The 25,938-nt window shown below is 38.6% G+C and overlaps 1 protein-coding gene across 1 annotated transcript in view; it reads right to left on the bottom strand.

Moving 5' to 3' along the window:
• The window catches only part of LOC122805891 (troponin T, cardiac muscle isoforms-like), an 859,218-nt gene that overhangs the window by 525,224 nt on the left and 308,056 nt on the right, over nucleotides 1-25,938 (bottom strand). The window contains exon 7 of the mRNA XM_044076139.1: nucleotides 20,508-20,540. Coding sequence (XP_043932074.1) covers nucleotides 20,508-20,540 — 33 coding nt within the window. The remainder of the gene's footprint in view (nucleotides 1-20,507; nucleotides 20,541-25,938) is intronic.

Raw genomic sequence — 25,938 nt, 5'->3', positions numbered from 1 at the left:
CACAATCTGCAGGATTAGTTGAGAGGCATAATGGGATTTTAAAGAGTAAGCTAAGAAAGTTACTAGCAGAAACTAAGAGAAATTGGGTTTGCTCTCTGGCCCTGGCACTGTTGAGCATGAGAACTGTTCCGAATGCAAAAGGATTGACTCCTTTTGAGAAACTATTTGGAAGGGCTTATTATATACCTCAGTGGAAACTTCTCATGCCCGCAGACCAGGAAGCTGACTGTACAGTAGCAGAGTATATGAGAAATTTGTTGAATTCTAAACATCTGTTGCAGTCAAATACTGTTTCAGATAAAGAACAAACCAGACCATCAGAAGTGGCAGTGAAACCGGGTACCTGGCTTTGGATAAAGGCCATTAAGAAGAAAAACTGGGCGTCACCAAAGTGGGAAGGTCCATACCAGGTGCTTTTTTCGACACCTACTACAGTCAAAATCCCAGTGCGTGCTTCGTGGATCCACCTGACGCACTGCAAACTAGTTAAAAACTTTGAACTGGACAAAAATCTTGTCACATGTCAAGAGCAAAATGATAGAATCCAGAAAAAACAGGAATGCAGAACAACCATTTCCTCAGAAGTATTGCATAATCATCCTGTTAACTGCACTAGTGACAATAATATTTTTGTTGTGACCATTCCTTTTTCCAGCCACACAAATTGAACTGAATAAACGTGAAGCGTTACTCATAGACTGGCACCCAAACATCAGCACTTACCAGGCAATTAAATATGTGTATGCTGAGACTTTCAATGTTTCAAATTGCTGGATTTGTACAGCTTTGCCGACAGCATACGGGGGATTATTAATGACTACAGTCCTTCCTGGGGTCAATGAGACCTGGGAAAACTTGATTTATGATACCTCAACCGTTACATCACAAGATAAAATAGCATTGCACTTGTCTATTCCACAAAAGGGAACTGTGTGTTTTTATAAAAATGATACTGTTCAGGTGGGTTGAAGCAATTGCAATGTGACTGTTCCTTATAAATGTTACGCTAACAATGCAGGTTCTTATTGTAATACAAACTATGATTCATTTCTTGAATTGATGCAAAAAACAATTGATAAAGTAAAACATAATTCTGTTCTCTATAAACAACTGTCTATAATTGATAGAAAAATGTTTCATGCAGGACAAGTGTATATTCATAGTAAAGTTACTACTAAAGTAGAGGATTGTTATTTTGTATGTGGCAGAAAGGCATACAAGTGGTTACCTGAGAATTGGTCCGGCAGTTGTTTTTTGGGCTACCTGGTTCCGGCCATACGACACACTGCAGTTTTACCTTGAGGAAAAATTCGGAATGTCCGAGAGGTCAACAAAAAACCTGTCAAAAAACCTGTAAATCCAGTAGGGCAAATCGATGTGGGCTGGAAAAACTATCATGCTGTGGGTGATGGACTGACACACATGGACTTGAGTGATACTGTTATATCGTGGGCAGGCATATTACCAGCATATGGAGCGACAAAATCGATCTGGGAGCTGAAAAAACTGTCTAAACTTCTCGAAGTAATGAGTAATGCAACTTTTTCCACCCTTGAATTGGTGACTGTGTCAAAGGAAAAAAAACTTCAAAGACCAATACACGTAAGGTTCAGTTAAGGCACTTTTAATTTACTTGCTGCAAGGAGACAAAAACATGCAAATACAAGGATTTGTCTAACTATTAACAGGAAGCATGTTCATTCTTGTATTGTTTTACAAGACATGGCCTTCTAAGCTGACGTAATCAAACACAACTTTAAGCATTGTTCTACAGCAGATGTTGCTCAGATTTTCTGCTGACATGACTAGATTTGTGAGAAACTTTTGAGAAAAACAACCTGGCCTTGGTGACCATTAATTTGTTTACAAGCCTCTATTGTACAGTGTTACTTTTCAATGTACTCTTCTAATTCAGATACAAGCAAATGCTGATTGCAGTTCATATTTTCAAACAGGCTTTGTCCTAATTATCTCTAACTTCAACAGCTGTGTATTTTCTTACACCATAAGCTGAACTTCTTGTCCAAGTTTCATACAAGTAATATTGTTCTACTCATTATTTTCCTAATGCAAGCAGAAATCACCTGCTTCTCAGTAAATTTCAAAGGCACAAGCAAGATTTTAGCTAACAATACAAGGTCAGAAAGCATCTGCAATTTGTACAGATTTATGCAGTATGAAATAGAATAAATGTGTTAACCTTTTCAGGCTCTAAATGCACTAAGCATATTACTAATACACACATTAATACATATTTTTCTAACATTTCCCCCCTATTAATACTTTTATTCTACTTTCAAAATAAGCATAAACAGTTTGTTTTCTTCTTCTAACCTCTTCCACTCAGGATTTGCAGTCAAGAGAGTCATTCAGTTTAAACTTATGAAAGCTTTTTCTGTCTTTTAACAGTTCTTCAAGCTCAGTACTTTGATATAAGGTTTCAGAAACTGACATATCTATAAAGTTTTTTATCAGTCTTTTCATACAGAGGATGCCACAGCTAACACATACTCCCAATAGGAGCATTCCTGCACAAATGGCAATCAGGATGTTCACTAGGATGGTACCCCACCCCCCAAACCATTTCTGGAAAAAGTCCGTCAGTGGTTTGGGCCTGGTTTGGTCATGGCAGACACTTGCTGAATTACCTCAAGGTGATTGTCTGTCTCTTGTTTATGGTCAGGAATATACAAACAGCATTCTTCTTGGATTAAAGCACAAGTAACACCTTTCGCCGCTAGGTTGAGGTCAACAGCCATGCGGTTTTGTAACACTACAGTTCTCATGGCATTCAGTTCATCAGTTACCAATTCAAGGGCGGAAAAAGTTGCATTACTCATTACTTCGAGAAGTTTGGACAGTTTTCTCAGCTCCCAGATTGATTTTGTCGCTCCATATGCTGGTAATATGCCTGCCCACGATATAACAGTATCACTCAAGTCCATGTGTCAGTCCATCGCCCACAGCTTGATAGTTTTTCCAGTGCGCTTCAGTTTGCCCTACTGGATTTACAGGTTTTCTGACAGGTTTCTTGTTGACCTCTTGGACATTCCGAATTTTTCCTTGAGGTAAAACTGCAGTATGTCGTATGGCCGGAACCAGGTAACCCAAAAAACAACTGCCGGACCAATTCTCAGGTAACCATTTGTATGCTTTTCTGCCATGCACAAAATAACAGTCCTTTACTTTAGTAGTAACTCTGTTATGAATAAACACTCGCCCTACATGAAACATTTTTCCATCAATTATAGACAGTTGTTTATAAAGAACAGAATTATGTTTTACTTCATCGTGTTTTGTGCATCAATTCAAGAAATGAATCATAGTTTGTATTACAATAAAGATCTACCTTGTTACCCTCAGTGTAACATCTATAAGGAACAGTCACATTGCAATTGCTCCAACCCACCTGAATAGTATCATTTTTATAAAAACACACAGTTCCCTTTTGTGGAACAGACAAGTGCAGTGCTATTTTATCTTGTGCTGTAATGGTTGAGGTATCATAAATCAAGTTCTCCCAGGTCTCATTGACCCCTAGGGGGACTGTAGTCATTAATAACCCCCCGTATGCTGCCAGCAAAGCTGTGCAAATCCAGCAATTCAAAACATTGAAAGTCTCAGCATACACATGTTTAATTGCCTGGTAAGTGTTGAAGTTTGTGTGCCAGTATATAAGTTATGCTTCACATTTATTCAGTTCAGTCTGTGTGGCTGGGAAAAGCACAGGCCACAACAAAAAGATTATTGTCACTAGTACAGTTAACAGGATAATTATGCAATACTTCTGAGGAAAAGGTTGTTCTGCATTCCTGTTTCTTCTGGACTCTTATCATTTTTACTTTTGGCATGTAACAAGATTTTTGTCCAGTTCAAAGTTTTTTACTAATTTACAATGCGTCAGGTGGATCCAGGAGGCATGCTTCGCAATTTTAACTGCAGTGGGTGTTGACAAAAGCACTTGGTATGGACCTTCCCACTTTGGAGACACCCAGTTTTTCTTCTTAACTACCTTCAGCCAGATCCACGCTCCAGGTGGCACTGCCACTTCTGACGGTCTGGTTCATTCTTTATCTGAAACAGAATTTAACTGCAACAAATGTTTAGAATTTAACAAATTACGCATATACTCTGCTAATGTACTGTCAGCTTCCTGGTCTGCGGGCATGAGAGATTTCCACTGAGGTATATAGTAAGCCCTTCCAAAGAGCTTTTCAAAAGGAGTCAATCCTTTTGCATTTGGAACAGTTCTCATGCTCAACAGTGCCAGGGGCAGTCAGTACACCCAGTTTCTTTGCGTTCCTGCTATTAATTTTCTTAGCTTACTCTTTAAAATCCCATTATGCCTCTCTACTAGCCCTGCTGATTGAGGGTGATATGCACAATGATTCTTCAAGGAAATAAGGAAATGTTTACTTAACTGTTGTATGGTCTGATTTACGAAGTGTGTGCTGTTGTCACTGTAGATCCTTTCCGGAATGCCAAATCTAGGAATGATTTCTTTAACAAGAACTTTGGCCACAGTTGTAGCGTCTGGATTTTTAGTCGGAAAGGCTTCCACCCATCTGGAAAACATATCTACAATGACAAGACAATACTTCTTATTTTCACATTTATTCAACACTATGAAATCCATACAGATAGTATGAAACGGATACGGTGGTGTAGGGAAACTCCCTTGCTTGGGCTTTAATGCCCCTTGTGCATGATGTTTATTACAAATGTGACATAACGAGCAAAATTTTTTAGAGTAGTTTGTAAATCCGAACGTCGTGAACACTTGGTTCACCAGCTGTACCATCCCCCCTGTTGAGACATGGCACTGCCCATGGCTCAACAAAGCTGCATATCTAAATAAATTAGATGGCAATATCGGTTTCCCTTCTTTAGAGATGTACAGCCCCTTTTCGAGAATTGCTCCTCGTTTTACCCATCTTTATTTTTCAATTTGCATAGTAAGTGTCTGCATTGTCTTTAACATTTCTAAATCTAAAATCTCAGAGGGTTGTAATTCCTCATTCAAAAGAAATGCTTCTGAAGCTGCCTGCTTTGCAGCTGTATCAACTCTCGCATTACCTTTTGAAATCCTGTCTTGTTGCTTGGTATGAGCTATGCATTTACAAATAGCTACTTCCTGGAGTAACTGAATAGATTCTAAAAGATCTAAAATAAACTGCGCATGACTGATTGGTTTGCCAATAGATGTTATCATTCCTCGATTTTTCCACTGTTGCGCAAAAACATGTACAGTAGAAAAAGCGTACTGGCTATCAGTAAAAATGTTCACACATTTACCTTTTGCTAAGGTACATGCCCGTGTCAAGGCAATCAATTCTGCTGCCTGTGCAGATAAATTGCGTGGTAAAGATTTTGCTTCTATAATGTCAGTATCAGAAACTACTGCATATCCTACTAGGTTCTGTCCTGCAGGACCCCTTTTGCATGAGCCATCCACGTAGTATGTCACCTCGGCATCATCCAAGGGAACATCCGTAAAGTCTTTTCTAGGCAGTGTCTTTTGCTCAATCACCTGCAGGCAGCTGTGTGGTGTGCCATCTGCAGGGGTTGGGAGCAAGGTAGAAGGGTTCAAAGTCGTACATTGTTCAATTGTCATATGAGGTTGGCTCAACAATATAGTCATACAGGAAAGATGCCTAGCAGGGGAAAGATATGCTACCTTCTCTTGCAGTAAAATAATTGCGACTGCATGAGGCACTCTCAATGTGAGAGGGTGGAACAACACTACTGAGGCCGAAGCCTGTACTGCTATTGCAGCTGCAACCACTGCTTGTACACAGTGAGGTAAAGACCGTGCCACTGGGTCCAGTTGTGATGAATAATAAGCAATAGGGCGTTGCTTGTCCCCATGCTGCTGTGTTAACACTGATGTCATATAACCTTGCTTACAATCTACAGTTTGGAAAAAAAACGTTTATGATAGTTTGGTAATCCCAAAACTAACGAGGATGCTATTAACTGTTTCATTTTGCAGAAAGCAGATTCTGCTTCTGGTGTCCATTATAACAAATCTTGCGCTGCCATAGGCTTTTTATATATCAGGTTAGTCAGCGGTGCAGATTCCAAGGCATAGTTTGGAATCCAGCTCAGGCAAAAGTTAGTTGTACCCAGGAAGGACATCATTTCCTTTTTAGTACTGGGTTTTGGTGCTTGCAAAATCACTATTTTTCTGTCCTCATCTAATGTCCTACCCTCCTTGGATATTACATATCCTAGGTATTTAACTTGTTTTTTCCCAAGCTGCAGTTTATTCTTGTTTGCCTTGTGTCCTTCAGCGGCCAGAAATTGTAATAGCGCTATGGTATCTTCTTTGCAATCTTGCTGGGTGGGGGCCGCCAGCAGGATATCATCAACATAAAGTAAAATTTGGCTACCTCTTGGTGGGGTAAATCCCGCCAAGTTACTTGCCATTTCTTGTGTGAATATTGTTGGACTTTCACAATACCCCTGTGGTAGTCACGTATATGCATACCTTTTCCCCTGAAATGTGAATGCAAACCAATACTGACTGTCAGGGTGTATTGGTATCGAGAAGAACGCATTGCTAATATCTACCACAGAAAAATATTTCTGTTGAGGTTTTAAATCATTCAACAGGGTGTGTGGGTCTGGCACCATGGGTGCCCTTTGTATTACTGCATCATTTACAGCTTGTAAATCTTGGACCATACGCCACTCCCCATTCGCTTTCTTAACAGGAAATAAGGGTGTGTTACATGGTGAATCAGGAGATTCCACCAGCACCCCTTCCTGAAATAAAGCTGCTATAATAGGTTTGATTCCTACCTCTGCATCTTTTCTTAAGGGATACTGTCTCTTTTGTGGTCTAAATGCTGACTTTGGCGTAATAGTAACTGGTCCCGCTGTACGAATAAGTCCTACATCTGACTTTCCTGTTGACCAAAGGATTTCTGGTATATTCTGTAAGGCATTCTCTATCTCCTGCAATAGGAGTGCTAATTAGCTGTCCTTGCTAGACTGCAAGTGTACAGCTAGGTGGGTCTGAGTTATCCAATTCAGCTTCTGCATTTGTATTCCCTGTTCTGACAGTTATAACTCTTGTCTGTTTTTCCCATCTCGTGACTTTTTCTCCTAAGTCTACCCATTTCACATTCTTGTTCTTAGTTAAACTAACATGTGGTAATCAAATTGATTTATAGAGTGCAAAGAACTCCTGGGGCCAATGAACAGCTGGCTACACTGTTCCCTTCTGTGTCCCAGTACAGATTACGTAATATCAATCTGTTTGCACGATTTCTAAACAATTCTTGCTCATATTCCTTATCAGGTCCTGGTATGTTACAATAATACAGAGTACAGTGCAACAAATGTTGTTTATCCATGTCAAGGGAGGGAAACTTGCTGATGGCTACATTCATCAACTCTTTGGTCACTGCCCCTGGACCAGTCGTAACCAAGTCCTGGCTGTACCAATAAAACATCTTACCCTCCGTTTGCACTGCAAAGGTATCAATTTGTCACTGTGCTTCCATACCCTGCATAGTCGGAACTACTGCTATACCAAATAGCTGCATAAGGTCTTTGCCCAAGAGATTCACTGGGCATTTTGCAGAAACAACAATTTTGCTTTTCTGGGTCAATCCTGAAACAGGATCAGTTATTGCAATATTTTGGAAGAGGGGCTCCCGATACAGCTGTCCATTAGCTGCTTTCACTAATATGTAGTCAGGTGACTCTGAATTCTCTGGCAGTTTGGAGGGATGTATCAGGGTCCGTGATGCCCCCGAGTCACACAAGAATTTAACTTCCCTCCCTTCTACCAGAAGTGTAACTTCTGGTTTCATGTCTGCTAAATAGAGCTCTAAGCTCAATAAAGCCAAATCCAATATTTCATTTTCTTCACTATCCGTGACTTCCTCTATTTCTTCTGTCACATCCTCTACTCCCTGTATCACATTCTCATTTGTCCTTTCTCTGTTATCCCCTTCTAATGATTCCTGGCTATCATATAATCAGTTCTCACCCTCCTTGTCTTCCGTGGTTGCTTTCTTGTTTTTCTTGCAATCCCTTGCCAAGTGTCCCTTCTTACCGCATTTAAAACATTCACCCCTTTTCTTTCGCCCTTCAAAGTCCTCTGATCGTTGATCAGATTGTTTGTTTCCCTGGGCATTTTTCTTGCCCTTTTTCCCAGACTGTACTACATAAACTTCTGCTCCATCTTCTACAGAAAATACTTGGGCTTTCTTTTTCTTTTTGCTATTAAAATCCCTAGTGCTGTAGGACCTTGTTACCGGCCTCTACCTCCTGATGTCTTCCCCTGCACAGCGTGAGGCAGAAAAGAACTTCGCCCTTTTCAAGCGACTACTCTACTATTGCCCACAACCTGTAAAAACAAAACAGGTCTTCCCCTGCACAGCGTGAGGCAGAAAAGAACTTCGCCCTTTTTGAGCGACTACTCTACTATTGCCCACAACCTGTAAAAACAAAACAGGTCTTCCCCTGCACAGCGTGAGGCAGAAAAGAACTTCGCCCTTTTCGAGCAACCACTCTACTATTGCCCACAACCTGTAAAACAAAACAGGTCTTCCCCTGCACAGCGTGAGGCAGAAAAGAACTTTGCCCTTTTCGAGCGACTACTCTACTATTGCCCACAACCTGTAAAAACAAAACAGGTCATTATCTGGTCATTTTAGTATAGACTTTAAACTAAAGTATTATTTAAGGGTCCTCAGCACTAGCATGAATCTCCGTAGGCTTACCGAAACAAAAAATCCAAGTTTGTTTGCATATACTCCACTTAAACTACAGAACACACTCTAAAACTAAGGCAAACAGCTATAAAATTTTAAAAACAAGCTCCCAAAGCATAGGAATTGAACCTGATGTTTGTTTAGATGAGATTACTCACCTGCAAGTTAATTATTCAGGAGTTACATCTTGAAACCTGGGCTCTAGTGGCTTAGTTTAAACCCCCATCCCCATTCTATCCCTGTTACAAAGGTTTGAAATAACCCTTGTCTGGTGCCTTTAATTTCAAATCCCTAGTGCTGTAGGACCTTGTTACCGGCCTCTACCTCCTGAGGTATGTATTAAGCTGTTATTCATTGTTCCTAATAGACTGTTAAATGTATTTAAGTTGAATTGTGTGATTTAATAGTAACTGATGTAACTCTTTTTTGCTACATAGTTACATAATGCACTACTGAATGGCATGAATATTGTAGCTACTTGTTTCTTTAAAGCTAAGTTGTGTCTCTATAGCTAAATGTGTTTGGTAACCAGACTTTAGTATGACAAGCTATTTGCAGGGCTGTTCATTAGAGTGAAAATTGAGAGCCTTCTGTATATTTTTTGAGAAGCAGGATATTCAACATTCAACATTCTTTGACTCTCAGTCATAAGGCACTGTTGCAGTAAAATGCTAATGTGTTATAATGATTTATGCTATATGTAAAGATATGTGAAGATTTTACTAACATAGTTTAGGGTTTCCTCGGGTAGTCTAATGTTGTTTAAGCTACACAGCTGCTTCTGACTGCCTCTGAAATCAACCTCTCTCTCTATCCCTCCCAGGTCTTCCCCTGCACAGCATGAGGCAGAAAAGAACTTTGCCCTTTTCGAGCGACTACTCTACTATTGCCCACAACCTGTAAAAACAAAATAGGTCATTATCTGGTCATTTTAGTATAGACTTTAAAGTAAAGTATTATTTAAGGGACCTCAGCACTAGCACGAATCTCCCTAGGCTTACCCAAACAAAAAATCCAAGCTTGTTTGCATATACTCCACTTAAACTACAGAACACACTCTAAAACTAAGGCAAACAGCTATAAAATTTTAAAAACAAGCTCCCAAAGCATAGGAATTGAACCTGATGTTTGTTTAGACTTGATTACTCACCTGCAAGTTAATTATTCAGGAGTTACATCTTGAAACCTGGGCTCTAGTGGCTTAGTGTAAACCCCGCTCACAGCACTCGCTGCTGCTCGCCTCCGCCACCGCCTGCCCCTATTCCTACCGCCCCCAGTACTCGTACTTTTATAACCTCAAACCACTCCCCCTACTGTCCACTAACTTCCTGTACCTCACTACCGCCCTCTAAGATCAAACGGGATATGACACCACCCAGGAAGCTTATCATACTAACTCTTTTTCCCCTCCTACTTGTCCCTTACCTAGCTACCCTATATGAAACCTGGTCTTACATAGGCTTCCACCACCCAGGCTACCAAACCAACCCCTCCCCTATAATTAACAACAGAGGCCATGACTCAACTCCCTACTCACCCTCCTTGTTAGAACTCGAACGCTATGTCATTATCAAACCTACCAATATTAGGCCAAATGATAAACATTACTACAAACTTCTACTCAAAGCCCTCAAATTCATTACCACTCTGAATCACAGACTAGCCACAGATGGTGATATCCACCCCAACCCTGGCCCTTCCCCTCCACTCAATTCTAATTCCACCCTATCCTCCCCTCCACTTCTCAATCTAAACTCTAGACCCTTTAACTGTCTTCTGACCTGTCATCTAAACATCAGAAGTGTAAACAATAAGATTCACAACCTACATGCCCTTTTAGCTACTTGTTTCCCAGACCTACTATGTCTCACAGAAACCTGGCTTAAACCAAGTACGAAAGACACACAGATAATCCCACCAGGGTATGATATACTAAGAGCAGACCGAATAACTCGTAAAGGTGGCGGTGTAGCCATACTCTACAAAAATACATTACAAATCTCCCTTGCCTCTCCACAACCCCTCCTAACAAACAATGCCGAAATTCTACTTGTAAAACTTCAACCAAACAAACATAAAAGCATAAATACAGCATATATTTACATCCCCCCAGGCAACAATAATAACAAAACCTTAGAGGACATTCTCCACTGGTTAACTCAAACTCACCCCCAGGTATCCATAGTGTTAGGTGACTTCAACATCAATTGGAATTCCTTCTCATCTAGCTCCCTATCTAGCAGCATAAATCTACATGGCTTTTCTCAGCTCATATCCACTCCTACCAGACTAGGTAAACCCCAAAACAAAGACAGCATCCTGGACTGGATCCTTACTAATAAAGATCCTGACCAGTACTCAGCAGGTACTCACCCAGAGGACATGAGTGATCACTTACTCACCTATGTTATCAAATTCAAGAAAATCACCCCCTTCTTACAACCATAAAAAAAATCAGGAACAATAATAAATTCAACGCTCCATTTTTCAAACTGAACTTAAAGCCCACAACTGGACAATACTCAAGTCTCTTCCTCTTGAAGAGGCAGTTATCTACTTCAACACCACCTTCCTCAAGATTCTAGATTCCCATGCTCCAATACGGTCCATTAGAACTAAAACCAAAACCGCACCATGGCTCTCTAAGGAAACAAAATCCAAAATCCTATCTAGAAACAAGATGTGGGTCACATGGCGTACCTCTAAAGACCCACACTCCCACCAAACCTTCCGCAACTTAGAAATGAAACTAAAAGAATTATCTTAAATTATAAAAAAAACTTCTTCCTCCACCTCCAACACAAACACCTTAATAATCCACAAAAATTCTGGGCAGGCTTAAACAAGCTCCTGCACCCAGGCCAGGCAACCACCCCCACTCCAACAACTTGCAAACAACAGTGCCCTGTAAACATTGCTAACACATTCAATAGTTTCTTCACAGAAACTATACAATCCCTGGCCACACAATTCAAATAAACAACCAACCCACTCCACTACCCATGCCAACAGAATACTACAACTACATCAGAACATCTATTTACCTTCGATCCAGTACCCATATCCTCTATTGCATCTCTTCTTAAAAAACTAAAACTAAACCCCACTAAGCTAGCAGCTGACCTTCTCCCGTCTCCATAATCATAAACCGTACCTTGTCAGAAGCCTTCATCCCCTCCATATGGAAAATGTCCCACATTATTCCTCTCCATAAAGGTGGTAGCTCACTAGAGCTAACCAACTACAGACCTATAGCTATACTCTCACCCCTGGCCAAAATTATGGAAAAGTGTGTCCACAAACAACTGATGGAACACCTCACCAAAAATAAAATTCTAGCCAACTCCCAACATGGCTTCAGGCCAAATCACAGTACCACATCAGCCCTACTATCCTTTTCTAATACCATCAATAACTTCAGAAACAATAATAAACTATCATCTGCTCTTTTCTTAGACCTCTCCAAGGCCTTTGATATGGTGAACCACATTCAACTCCTCCATACATTAAAAAAACTATCACTCAGCAATTCCACGCTGAAATGGTTCCAATCCTACCTGTCCAATAGGCAACAGGCTGTTCTATGGCAGGACAAATTATCCACATGCCTACCTGTTACACTTGGAGTTCCCCAAGGATCTATTCTTGGCCCTCTTCTCTTCACCATCTTTGTAATGACCTGCCCACAATCACCCCCCATGCCACATGCATTCAATATGCAGATGATTCGACTATCATCAGCACTGCCTCCAACCTGGCAGACCTCACTGCTTCAACCCAAGACACCTTCAACCTAAAAGAAAAATGGTTCTCAAGTCAACTAGTTCTCAACCCCAACAAAACAAAACTACTTACTTTCTCACCCACTAACAAGACTCTTCCCCCACCTTCTCTATTACATCCTCCAATGGAATCACTATATCACCAGAAGCTCACACAAAGCTATTAGGTGTTACCATTGATAACTCCCTTAAATTTGACACCCATTTCAATCTAACCATCAAAACCGTCAATAAAAAGCTTGGCTCTCTCTATAAAGTAAAACACTTTCTCACTCCTCACGCTAAAATTACAATTGCCAGCACACACCTACTATCAACTCTTTTCTATGCCTCCCCCCTTTACAAACCTAAACAAGACAACCCTTAACAAACTTGCTTCTTGTTACAATCACATAGCTAGATTTGCCACAAATTCCACCTTTAGAACGCACCAATGCACTAACTTGAAGCAACTAGGGTGGTTAGAGTTTTCCAGCCAACTCCATTTCAACCAACTCAAAACGGCTCACCAGATACTGTATCACCCAGAGAAAACACCAGCTCTGAAAAACATCATTCACCCCTATATTAACCTGCAATCTTTACGCTCCTCCAATAAGATCTTAGCTCAAACTACCAAAGCCAATAATTCTGCTGGGGATTCTCTATTCTCAAACTTTGTAGATAAAATGTGGAACTCCCTACCGACCATGCTCACCTCAGAACCTTCACTCCTACAATTCAAAAAAAAGCTTAAACCCCATCTCAATACTCTCTGGCAATGTCCCTGTTCCAAACCTGATTAACCACTATCAGATCATCTATTTACCTTCGATCCAGTACCCTTCTCTTACCTCACTATCCTTAACCGCTTTTTAACAAGGCGCCTCGCCTTTGTAACTGACCTATGTTTTTTTTTATATGCTGCTGTTATTTTTTTCCCAAGATGTGATGTATCTTTATATTGTATTTAGAACTCAACTATCTTCCTTTTTTGCATTAACAATGTTCATATGTCTGTTATGTACCTGGAGCTTTTCTCCCCGGGCCTCCGCTGAAAATGGACATGTATCCAGTCGGACTCTCCCGGTTAACAAATGTAAAATAAAAATAAATAAAAATAAAATAAATGCCTTTCGGCATGCCTAGCATATTCAAGTAATGACTGTAACCTGCTTCTACGATGATCTACCATATGTTTTGTAATAAAACTGCTTATGGGTGCAATACTGCCTTTCAAAAACGCATTCTTTTACTGCTGCTCAAATGGGGAATCTTGTGTCTGATCTTCAGGAACCTGCATTTCACAATGGTTATTAAAACATTCTAATAGTCTAGCATAATATCTGTCAATAGCTTCACCTTCCTGTTGGATGCATTGATTAATGCAAGTCCAGTCTGCCCTAGGCTTCCATTTCTCAGAGATGCGGTCTGTAAGACCTTTCACTCTGTTGTCTAATTCTGCGCTGCTATGTGGGAGGGGCCTGAGTGCAGTGTCACTGGGATTCCAGTCGCCACTAATCATGTGCCAATCTGGTCCCACAATTTGTCTGACTACTTTTTCTACCTCTTCTCCGTTTAAGCTATAACTTAGCCTCATTCCTTGCAAGTCTTCTAAGAACTTTCTAAAATTAACTTTTGGATGGGGAATTCCTTCAGTGGCTTTCCGGATGTCTTCCGAAGTCCAGGGTCTATACACTAGAATAGTCGGGTTCTGACCTTCTTGTCCTGCCTGAGGATTAGGCACTTCTATAAGTGGGCATATTTCTTCTTCACTCATAAATCGTGAATTTCTACTCATTTGATATAACTCAATGTCTCCTTTTGAGTTTCCTGCCCGTGTTCGAGACCTGGTCTCAACAGGATCTCTAATAAATGGTTCCGCTTTTGTAGTGTCTCTATTTACCGTGACAGCAGGATATCGCGGGGGTGGACTAACTTTTTCACGTGCTTCATATTCTGGTAAAGGAGGTGGAGGGGCCGATGCTATTACTAAGTTATTGTCCTCCTTATCCAAAAACATTGCTTTTGATTTATTATTCTTTTGTTCCCTTCGGTTTACCTCCTCAAGCCACCTGTGTGCCTGAGGAATTTCTCAAGCTATTTGACAAGTTTGACAAGCGAGGATTTTTCTAATTTGCCATCAAATTCATACTTATTAACCCATTTTGAGTAGTATTTAACATTATCAGCTTCGGTTAACGGCGGATTTTGGGACCTTTTTATGCAATTATTACCCATTTTGTTCTACCCTTTTAAACGTTACGTAACACCTTATTTTTTAATGTGGTACCACGGATGTTTTTATAGTCTCTTCAGAATGACTGCCTACTTGCTCTGTTTCTCTGATCTATGACAAGACAGTAATCTTTCTGTCCCTGACTTATAAACAAAGTCTCTAACAGAACAAATACAAATCTAGTCCCTGATCTAAAACAGAAAAAAGAATGTGGACTCACCTTACCTGAGCCTTCATGATTGATCACGGGGTTCGAGTAAACCTGTCCTTCAGTCGCAGATCAGAAAGTGGCTGGCCTCTTTTGTACGGCAATTCAGTTGGAGGGCTTTTCAAATAAGAAGAACCAATGTGGTTTCTTCCCCGTATGGTTTCAGGCCACTTGGCCTGTCTGATCCGAGGCGAAGTGAAGGTTTCCGGTCCGAAGGACCAATCTGTCAAAGGAAAAAAAACTTCAAAGACCAATACACGTAAGGTTCAATTAAGGCACTTTTAATTTACTTGCTGCAAGGAGACAAAAACATGCAAATACAAGGATTTGTCTAACTATTAACAGGAAGTATGTTCATTCTTATACTGTTTTACAAGACATGGCCTTCTAAGCTGACGTAATCAAACACAACTTTAAGCATTGTTCTACAGCCGATGTTGCTCAGATTTTCTGCTGACATGACTAGATTTGTGAGAAACTTTTGAGAAAAACAACCTGGCCGTGTTGACCATTAGTCCATTTACAAGCCTCTATTGTTCAGTGTTACTTTTCAAGGTACTCTTCTAATTCAGGTACAAGCAAATGCTGATTTCAGTTCATATTTTCAAACAGGCTTTGTCCTAATTATTTCTAACTTCTACAGCTGTGTATTTTTTCATGCCATAAGCGGAACTTCTTGTCCAAGTTTCATACAAGTAGTATTGTTCTATTCATTATTTCCCTAACGCAAGCAGAAATCACCTGCTTCTCAGTAAATTTCCAAGGCACAAGCAAGATTTTAGCTAACAACACAAGGTCAGAAAGCATCTGCAGTTTGTACAAATTTATGCAGTATGAAATAGAATAAATGTGTTAACCTTTTCAGGCTCTAAATGCACTAAGCATATTACTAATACACACATTAATACATATTTTTCTAAAAGACTGATAAACTGAATGCCATGAAAACTGTAGTGCTTCAAAACCGCATGGCTCTCGACTTCACCCTAGCGGCGAGAGGTGGTACTTGCGCTTTAATCCAGGAGGAGTGCTGTTCGTATATTCCTGACCATAAACACGAGATAGACAATCACCTTGAGGTAATTCAGCAAGTGTCTGGCATGACCAAACCAGGACCAAACCCACTGATGGACTTTTTCCAGAAATGGTTTGGGGGGTGGGGTACTATCCTAATAAACATTCTGATTGCTATTTGTGTAGGAATGATCCTACTGAGAGTATGTGTTTGCTGTGGTATCCCCTGCATAAAAAGACTGATTAAAGATTTTATAGGCATGTCACTTTCTGAAACCTTATATCAAAGTACTGAGTTTGAAGAACTGTTAAAATATTGAAAATGCTTTCATAAGTTTAAATTGAATGACTCTCTTAATGGCAAATCCTAAGAGGGAAGAGGTTAGGAGAAGAAAAAAACAGTTTATGCTTATTTTGAAAGTAGAAAAAAAGTATTAATAGGGGGGAAATGTTAGAAAAATATGTATTAGTGTATGTATTAGTAATATGTTTAGTGCATTTAAGGCTTGAAAAGGGTTAACACATTTATTCTATTTCACACTGCATACAATCTGTACGAATTGCAGAAGCTTTCTAACCTTGTATTGTCACGAAATATGTGCAGCTATATGCTTTGGAAATTTACAGGAAAGCTGATAATCACTGCCTGTGTCAAGAAAATAATGAATAGATGAATTAATGTTATGAGACTTAGACAAGGAGTTCCGCTTGTGCTGTGAGAAAATACACAGCTGCAGGAGTTACAGATAACTAGAACAAAGATTGCTTGAAAATATGAACTGCAATCAGTACTTGCTTGTGTCTAAACTAGAAAAGTACCTTGAAATGTAACACATGTATTAGAACTACATAATATAAGCTTGTAAACGGGCTAGAGCCCACCAAGGCCAGGTTGTTTTTCTCAAAATGTTTTTCATAAATCCAGTCATGTCAGCAGAAAATCTGAGTAACATCTGCTGTAGAACAATAATGAAAGTTGTGTTTGATTACGTTAACCACAGAAGGCAATGTCTTGTAGAACAATATAAGAAAAGCATACTTCCTATTAGTAGTTAGGCAAAATCCTGTATTTGCATGTTTTTGTCTCCTTGCAGCAAGTTATTAAATGTGCCTTATCTAAACCTTACGTGTATTGGTCTTTAAAGTTTTTTCCTTTGACAAAAAATTAGGTAAAATGATCACACAGAGGGCCTTTTCTTGTTACTATTACATTTTATTTTTCTTTCCAAAGAGAAGAGGCCTCTGGAGACTAATAGTGTATCTCTGCAGTGTGTTGAAGTGCATTCTGATAATGCACCAGTTCTTGCTTCCCCTACAGCCTCATGAGATATAGCTGTCTATCCTGTATTTGAAGTATTCTTTTTGGCACATTCTGGTTTCCAGACTCCATGAAGATACCCCATGTTTCATGTGGAATCACTACTATCATTTTGCAGTGCTTTTTTCACTTTTGCAGTATTACCTAGAGTATTCACTATATGCCTGATTCCACTAGTAAAAGCCTTTGGCCTGAAAGCTATCCATATTTACCCATATGTGGACATGTATCATACCCATGTGAAATCTTGATAGCAGCTCTAGGACATTGTAGATTATTGTTCCCTTTTGGACTTTGTGCTTTTACTGTACGAAAATCAGATTTGCATACATCTTTTAGGAGACATTTCTAGAGACCTTGCTGGATTCCCTTTTGTGCAGGCATTTGTGAAATTCCTTTTTATATTTTACTTGGCTATATCCAAATCTTTCTTCGTGATCACCACCTTTCTCAGCCTTCTGGACCATATTTCAGCTTGCATTATGATAGTGCAGGATGCAAGGTTGCATATAAGGAAATCTCAACATTGTTTGAAGAATTTTATTGAACAAGTTAAAGGGTCCTCTAGGTGTGAAACTATACCATCTTGCCATACTTAAAGAGGCAACTTCATTGATTGCTCATGGCTGCTCCGAACAATATGACAGACCCTATCTGCCCCATGTAATAAACAGGATATGTTTCTTTAAATGGAAATGAGATGGGTAAACGAAGGTGCATGTCATGTGGTGGGCATTTTTTCCTAGACTGCCTTAAATGAGTACTCTTCTCATGGCAATTAGACCACTTCTACTGTATCTCTTATGAACTCATCACCTGGCTGTCACATAGTGTTAGAAGTGAATAAATATATCTACAGAACTGAAGATATGTGTCTGCAGATGTAATCTGCAGCTAGAAAAATAACCTCAGTGTTTGTTTGCTGTGTGGAGATTTGGCAGAAAAACGGAAGCTGTGAATCCAGGAGATTAGTATCTGAGATGAGGAGGAAAATCCTCAGCAAAGAACAAGACAAAGAATCCCTCTTTGGGGATAGAAAAGGAAAGAATTAGGAAAAATGGACATGTAGGACCATCATTATCAGAAGGTAGAGCTTGAGTTAGCTAGATTAAGAGTGATTAAGGACCATGGATTTGCATGGGCTGCCCCCACAATCCTCAGGAGTCTCTCCACTGTCCTGGCAAAGCCTATGAAGGAGATGTTTAACAGATTGTTGGACACCTAAGATAAATTTGGTGATTTTTATGAAGGCCACAGTATTGCCATTCCACAAAAGGTTCAGACAGACCGTTCTCCAGAAATTACAAACCTTTAAGCTAGACCTAACTTTAGAAAATGTGAGGGAAAAAGTGTTTGAGAAAGAACCCAGTAGCATTCTTGGAGAACATTTAACATTTGGATGTTAATTAACACAAAACTGGGCTGAAAAGGTCCTGCCAAACTAATATAATTCAGTACTATGACTGAGTTACAGTGGAAAGGGCAAACAGCTGAAACATCTCTATTTTGAGTTTGGTACAGTCTTTTGTCAGTTTCCTGCACAGAGGACTACTGAGTGAGCTAAAAGGGCTGAGAGAAGGGCTACCGTTGTGCATCTGGCAAGAAAGCTATCAGATGGACAATGCAGAGAATGATGGTAACAGGCTCTTTGGGGACAGTAGGGTCATAAGTGGTTTACCTCAGGGCTTTGTTCTGAGACCATTACCCTTTAATGTGCTAATTTTGATATTCGATAGGGTATTTATAACAGGACTAATCATAATGCACTCAACATCAGGACTGAAACCACAGAAAGCTTCTATAGGAATGTAAAGACACTTTGAAAAATGGGTGGATAGTGACAGCTTTGATTTAGCACAGTTGAATGCAAAGTGCAGTAGCTCATATGTAATGACCCAGGGGCAGAAGGGAAATGCAGGTTAAGCAGTCAGGTCAGGAGGAGTAAGTGACTGTGTTGATAACACCTGCGTACCACCAGGTACAGACTGAAAAGGCAGCAGCAGGGCAGTCAGGATGTTTGATGTATTGTCAGAGAAATAGATGCCATGGACAAGGATGTAATATGCTACTAGTTACTAGCCAGGCCACATACGGCGTTCTAAAGAGAGCGGAAAGGGACATAACACCTTGAAAGGGTGCAGAGGAGGGAAAGAAGAAAGAATAAAAAAGGGAAGCAAAGGCACCACAAAAAAGAGTAGTGAGTTGGGACGTTTTCACTAGAAACAACAAGGAACTGACAGGTTTTGATCTGCGAGTACAACATCATAAAAGGAACTCTGGTAGCCGCATGGAATGCATTACTTGAATTGCTGGTATGTTTAATATATAACACTGGATAAATAGAGAAGAAGATAGGGCTGATGGAAAGGAATTAGTTCCACAGAAATGCCTTCCGAGCTGGTCTATCAGGTCTTCTACTGGCAATAATAAAGAACAGGTATATATGTCTACAGTAGCTGGCTGTGAAATTGTTTTTCATACACTATTTCATCAGCATGGAAGGCAGCCTGTTGATAAGCATCTATCTTAAACAGAATTAAGAGGACAGGCCAAATATTCTGCCTTTTTTCCTCTGCACACCCCTGAAAAAACAATGCCAACTACCAAAATGTGTCACATTTGTATTCTCTGTAACTGGATTGTTGATTATCTACCCTTTTTGTCATGTATTTGTTCATTCATTCTTTCTGTCAGTCATTCGTTCTTTGAGTGATCATTATAAACCACTCATTGTCATGTCTGAGTCTCAATGTTTTGTTAGCTGAAACCATTATGTAACTTGTGCTGTTGTATAGCGAAATCGTTACCTGTTTATCATAAAGTTTCACATGTTGCCATTGATATCACTGTTCACAAAAGATTTCTGGCCGATCTACAGCAAATGAAAATCATTTCTATATCACCAGTGGCATGGGGGCTGCCCAGTAAAACCTGGAGAGTGTAGCCATCTGCATGTCGCAGCATTTAAATTTTAGGGTTGCATACATTTCTCAAGCACCAAGTAAGCTTTGAGGAAGATCAATTTTTGGCAGTTACATACTGATTAATTTGCACAGAAGCAGCTGCAGGCAAATTGCACATGCAACTGATGCCATTATTTGGAGAAGTGAAGGAAGGGGTAGATCATAAAGATTACCTGATTCTTGGGGGAAGACAATGATCATATTTTTCCTCATGCTAAAGACAATTACTAGAGTTAAGTACTGAAGGAAATAGATTTGTATTAGCTGATCCATACCTTCTGCTTGCTCCTCGGTCACATCTCCTTGATCTGCAACATACAAGAAAGAATCATCTTGTTTACTTAATCAGTACACGTTTAGTATAAGTAAGTGTGTAATAGAATGGTACATCAATATTCACATGTAATCATTTTTTTCAACTTATTTTAATCTCTTTTAATTTGCCTTTAAGAGTACAGTGGGAAGTTCATCTTTAGAACACATAATGCTAGAAAACATATTTTAAATTAGTTTGCAGATGATAGTAAAGGGCACGCAAAATAAAGTAGTCCTGCTGTGTTTTTTTTTTCTTTCTGTCCATATGGCCAGAGGTCATAGAGCAAGCATGCACACACACACACACACACACACACACACACACACACACACACACACACACACACACACACACACACACACACACACACACACAAAACGTGTATGTAAAATGTATTAGTATGTGCAGGTTAGCTAGACCAAAGGGTCCATTTTCAGTCATGACCTAGATACAGCTTATATTACAAGCTGTAAAGAGGCAGGTATACACAAAACAGTATTACTCTTTCCTTCAAACAATTGAAAGAAACCATAGCACTTAATTACATTTCTGCTAGAAAGGCAATCCTTCCTCTTTATTTTGCATCTCATTGCATGCTGATGACTGCAAAATGTATGTGTGATTAGATTTAAGATATTGATTTTGTGAGTTGATAAAAACTACTTTGTCCAACCAGTTTTATAATTTCACTGCTTTTAAGCCACTGTATTAATCAAAAATAATTACCAGCCTACACTATTTGAGCAGTTATTACTTTTGTATTTTTTGGCATGTGTTTTGTAGTGTTGGGCATATCGCACTTTAGTTAGCTAGACGGTCATCTGATGATACTGGTCCTTTCTGTTACTTACATACAAATAAATATTTCAGGCATGGGCAGAAATGCTCTTCTAGCCTGTCACTGTACCAAAACAATCATTCCTGCCATGTGTCCAAGTTGCTCTTAAAATATCTAAACTAGTACTTGCTTTGCTATGTTTCATAGAACCAATTAGTGCAGCTCTCATTCCTCTATAATCTCTTATACAGGTTTTCTGATGATTCTCTACTACACTTTGATAACCCCACACATTCTTATAGGTAGTTGTCTCTAAATGCTCTATATACCTAAATATGGGCTCCCCTGTACAAGTTCAGATATTTTAATTTTTCATAATAACTTAAATTTTCAATAGATGCCCTTGGTATATTTTCACTGTATTCTTTCCAGTTTACTTATGCTTGTTTTCTTATAAGGTTTCCACATCATCATTCCATACTCTAGTTTTGTTCTTATGTAACTTAATTATTTCATCATTTCTGATTTGCTAGATTTTATAAATATTTTATACCACCTATTGTTTTACAACTGTTAGTAACAAACTGGTTGCTATGATTAGAAAAATTCAAAGTAAGATCTTCCGATACACCCAGGTCCTTAAATGAAATTACAGTTTCAGTCACTGTGTGCTATATGATTGATTGATTTTGTACTTAATTATAAATTTCATTTATTAATTTTATTTTGCTGTCGTTTACTTGGTTTAATGAAAATCTCATTTTTATTGGAAGCTTGTGGAGAACAGCTCCAATATAATATAAACATGTTTAAACAGTCATTCAGTAATATACATCAACAGAATTTAAATAATCTACATTAACAAATTACATATTTGTTTGCTAATTAGATTATATTCAGATGAATTAATGGGAACTATTGCAATATAAAAGATACTTATATTTTAGTTGATGTTGAACATTGAGCATTTAAAGTGGTGTATTAGTGGTTCTGGTTTGTCAAATAGATAATAAATGAAGTGATTAGTGCTTAAAAATTCAAAGACATGGAGTTGAGGGTAGGAACTTGGTTGGGCAGAAAATTATAATACTGTAGTTAAGTAGTGGGGTAAAAAGCATATTCTTATGTAATTTTCTATGTGTCTGTCATAATGTGTATATTATAAGTATAGAGTTGAAGTGTGAGCAGTGTCTCAACACTATGTATATGGCTGGGAGGTGCTTGTAAAACTGTTCAGGTATTGGTGAAGACTGGTTGTGGGGCACAGGATTATGAATGAAAAGAAATGGTTTAATGATATGGTAAGCTGAAGACAACAGTGGCATTTGTCCTACAGATAGTCAGGAGCAGATACATTGACTTGATAGGTGACATTTTAGTTGTGTTTTAAATGAGTTTGCATTCTGAAGGAATTTCAGTGGTTGTGGAATATAGTTTCATAGTTTAGCTACACTATTTGAATATAGAGAGTCACCTGCAGTATTGCATAATTTGGTTATAGCAATTCGTTTTTTCTGTATAGCGTAAAATTATATTCTGGGAGTAGCTTTGTATTAAGTTATCAAGGGCTGGGCAGTTTTCTTGCTTACAGAGAAGTATGTGTAGTGTAGTAAGCTGAGAAAGAACTAGGTGATGTGGTAGTTCTACCCAGTTTAATTCTCTGAGAGCTAGGCAGTGCTGTGTTTTATCGTTATAGATTATATAATATTAATATTTATATAATGTTAATTAATGTTTTCTGAATCCCCCGCACTGCACTGCCTACATACCACTGTAAAATATGTCTGTTTTACATTTGTCTGTATTTTTTATGCTGTTCAAACACCTTAATTTATCTGCAATTGTCTCTCTGTGTGGAGCTTTTCTCCCCAGGCCTCTGCTGAAAAAGGGCCTTTGGCCCAGTCAGACACCCCTGGTTAACAAAGGTAAAATAAAATAAAATATTCAGCCTTCAGTCTGCCTCCTGAATCTTGTGCTTAGCTTTGATGTATTTATGAGCATATTTTTCTTCCATGCCCAAATGGTCAACTTAATGAACTTCTTTTGCAGACATGCCAAGTCATCTGCATACAGAAGGTAGAACACTTCGCATGAAAAAGATAGATCTGAAAGACACAACCTATACAAGTATGGGCCTAGGACAGAGTCCTGTGAGACATCTTGACTGTCACCTAGAATTTCACCTCTCCAATTTCTGTATGTTATTTGCCATGTCCTGTTTATAAGCCATGCAGCTATCTAGCTTATCAAGATTACATTAATACTTAGTTGTTCTAATTTATTGGTCAGTGTTTTGTATATGACCCTATCAAAAGCTGAAGTTAAGTCTGTATAAATTACATCACAACAGACTTTTTCATTTATAGCTGTTATTATATTATTATTTAGAACATCATGTTACAGGTAGTTATAGATCTATTTTCAACATATGTATGCTGTCATATGGTTTCAAGTTTCAGCTTTTCCAATTCTGCCAAACATTTATCTACAAATAACCTTCTCCATTATGTTTCCACAATAAAAAAATAAAATTATTGGTCTGTGTCACTCTGGGCTTGTCCTATTCCCCTTTTCCTTAAAGATAGGTTTAAAAAGTGCATATCTCCAATCTTGATGAATCTCCCCATACTTAAATGACCTAGTGAATAACAGATATAATGGTACTGTAAGTTCATGCTGAAATTTTCTTCGATCAGTATTTCTAATTCCACGTTCTCCTCCTCCCTATGTTTTGTTTGAGTCCAATTTCCATAGTTTTTTCAATATAATCTAATTTAATTTCAATATCCGAAGTTATTTGGATGCTACTAGCACAGTTTATCACCAGCTTTGTGAGGCCGAACTGTTTTGCATAATATGCTGTAAATATATCTATTATGTTTGAGGAAAATTGTATTTATTTATTTATTAGCATTTATTAGCATTCGTTTACCAGGAGAGTCCAGCTGGGCCATCACTTACTCGGCACAGGCCCGAGGAGTAAAGCTGTGCAGTTAACAAATGTTGCAAAATGTCATGCAGTACAATACAATGCAAGACAAAACAACTAATGTTAACTATAATATATAAGATACAAAAATTAGTATATATAAAAAACAAGAAAAGAGAGATCCTAGAAATCATTATATTCCAAAAAGTCACATTACAGTTTTGTTAAGTGGCAATGACAATGCTATGAGCTTCCATTCGGTTAATAGACACGGGCAACGGAATATTAGCAGATAAGAATTCTAGATGTGGCTAAGCTGTTGGGTATTTTGATGAAAGCTCAGATGCTTAGATTATACAAGAACACCAAAAGGACACCACAGGCAGAGAACAGATGGATAGAGTTGTGGCAGCATGTAGCCAGGAGAAGAGTGGCAGGAGCAGAGTTTAGACTCCAAGAGGTGGGACTTTTGTTTTGGTTTGAAGGATTTTGGATTTATGATTTATCTTAATTAAGTCTTACCAGAGAGTATTCCAGGATTTGTAGACATGTGAAGAATGCACTGCACCACCATGTTTTCATTTTTTTTTTTGGTCTACAGACTTGGGCAAGATATGTGCCTTTAAACCTAAGATATGGGGACTACCATATAATTACTGACTTCATTGCTGGACATTTGTTTGGGATGAAGTATATTTTGGGCAAGATTAAATTGACTGACTTTTTGATAGTTGGGGAATTCCATCCAGTTCGGTAATGATGGATTTCAGTTCAAAGGTAGAGTGCAAATTTTGAAATGTTATTATAACATTGTTCCAGTTTTGCTAAAAGAGATAACTTGACATTTTTAGTAAGGGAATGACATAGGAGAGAGTTGGCAGTTGATATTAGAGGGCAGTGGGCTTTCTAGATTGCAAGTTGAGGTAGAGAACTGCACAATGCTGTGTATATGTTTTTGATAGTATTTTGGATGTGGAGGTCAAACTTTAGATTATCATAGTTTTTAGAGTGTACACACAGTTGGTATGCTTGTACTCCTACCACATCTTAGAGTGTACACACAGTTGGTATGCTTGTACTCCTACCACATCTTATGCATCAGTGAAATGATTTCCTATTATGCTCGATATCTTTATATAACATTTCTTCAAAATTTTCCTTATCTTGTCTCACAGTATGTTTAATTTCTTTGCTGTTTTTTTTTCAGTTTTCAAAGTTATAGTTAAAGCTCATTTCCATTTATTGTACTTTTTATCTCTCATCATAAGTTTATTATTGTAATGGAAATATATCCTCCTGAATTTGTGTGTGCATAGATCCTGATGCTAAACATATTTTCTTTATTTTTTGCATTCAAGAAAATTTTCTTTCAAGACTTGCCACATTCCTTCTGCAGTCTTTGCACTGAATCATCGCTCAAGTTACTTTTAGATAGTGACTGTTTTGCTTCCATATAGTCTGCTATTAATCATCTCTGCATGATTTAGATTTCAGTTTGGTAGAATTTTATAGCAGTAATTTAACCTTTATAACCCCATGATTACTGGACATCAAAGGAGGTAAAATGTGACATAAAGTAACACTCATTTCCTTAGGAACATTAAACTGTGACCGATATGTTCTGTTACATAGACCTGTTTACAATCTGCAACAGTTGCTATTCATGAACACACATTGTAAATA

Source organism: Protopterus annectens, chromosome 7.part0 (genome assembly GCF_019279795.1).
Source record: "Protopterus annectens isolate FY-2018-M chromosome 7.part0, PAN1.0, whole genome shotgun sequence".
Lineage (NCBI taxonomy): Eukaryota > Metazoa > Chordata > Ceratodontiformes > Protopteridae > Protopterus > Protopterus annectens.
This window is presented reverse-complemented; position numbering and strand designations above follow the sequence as displayed.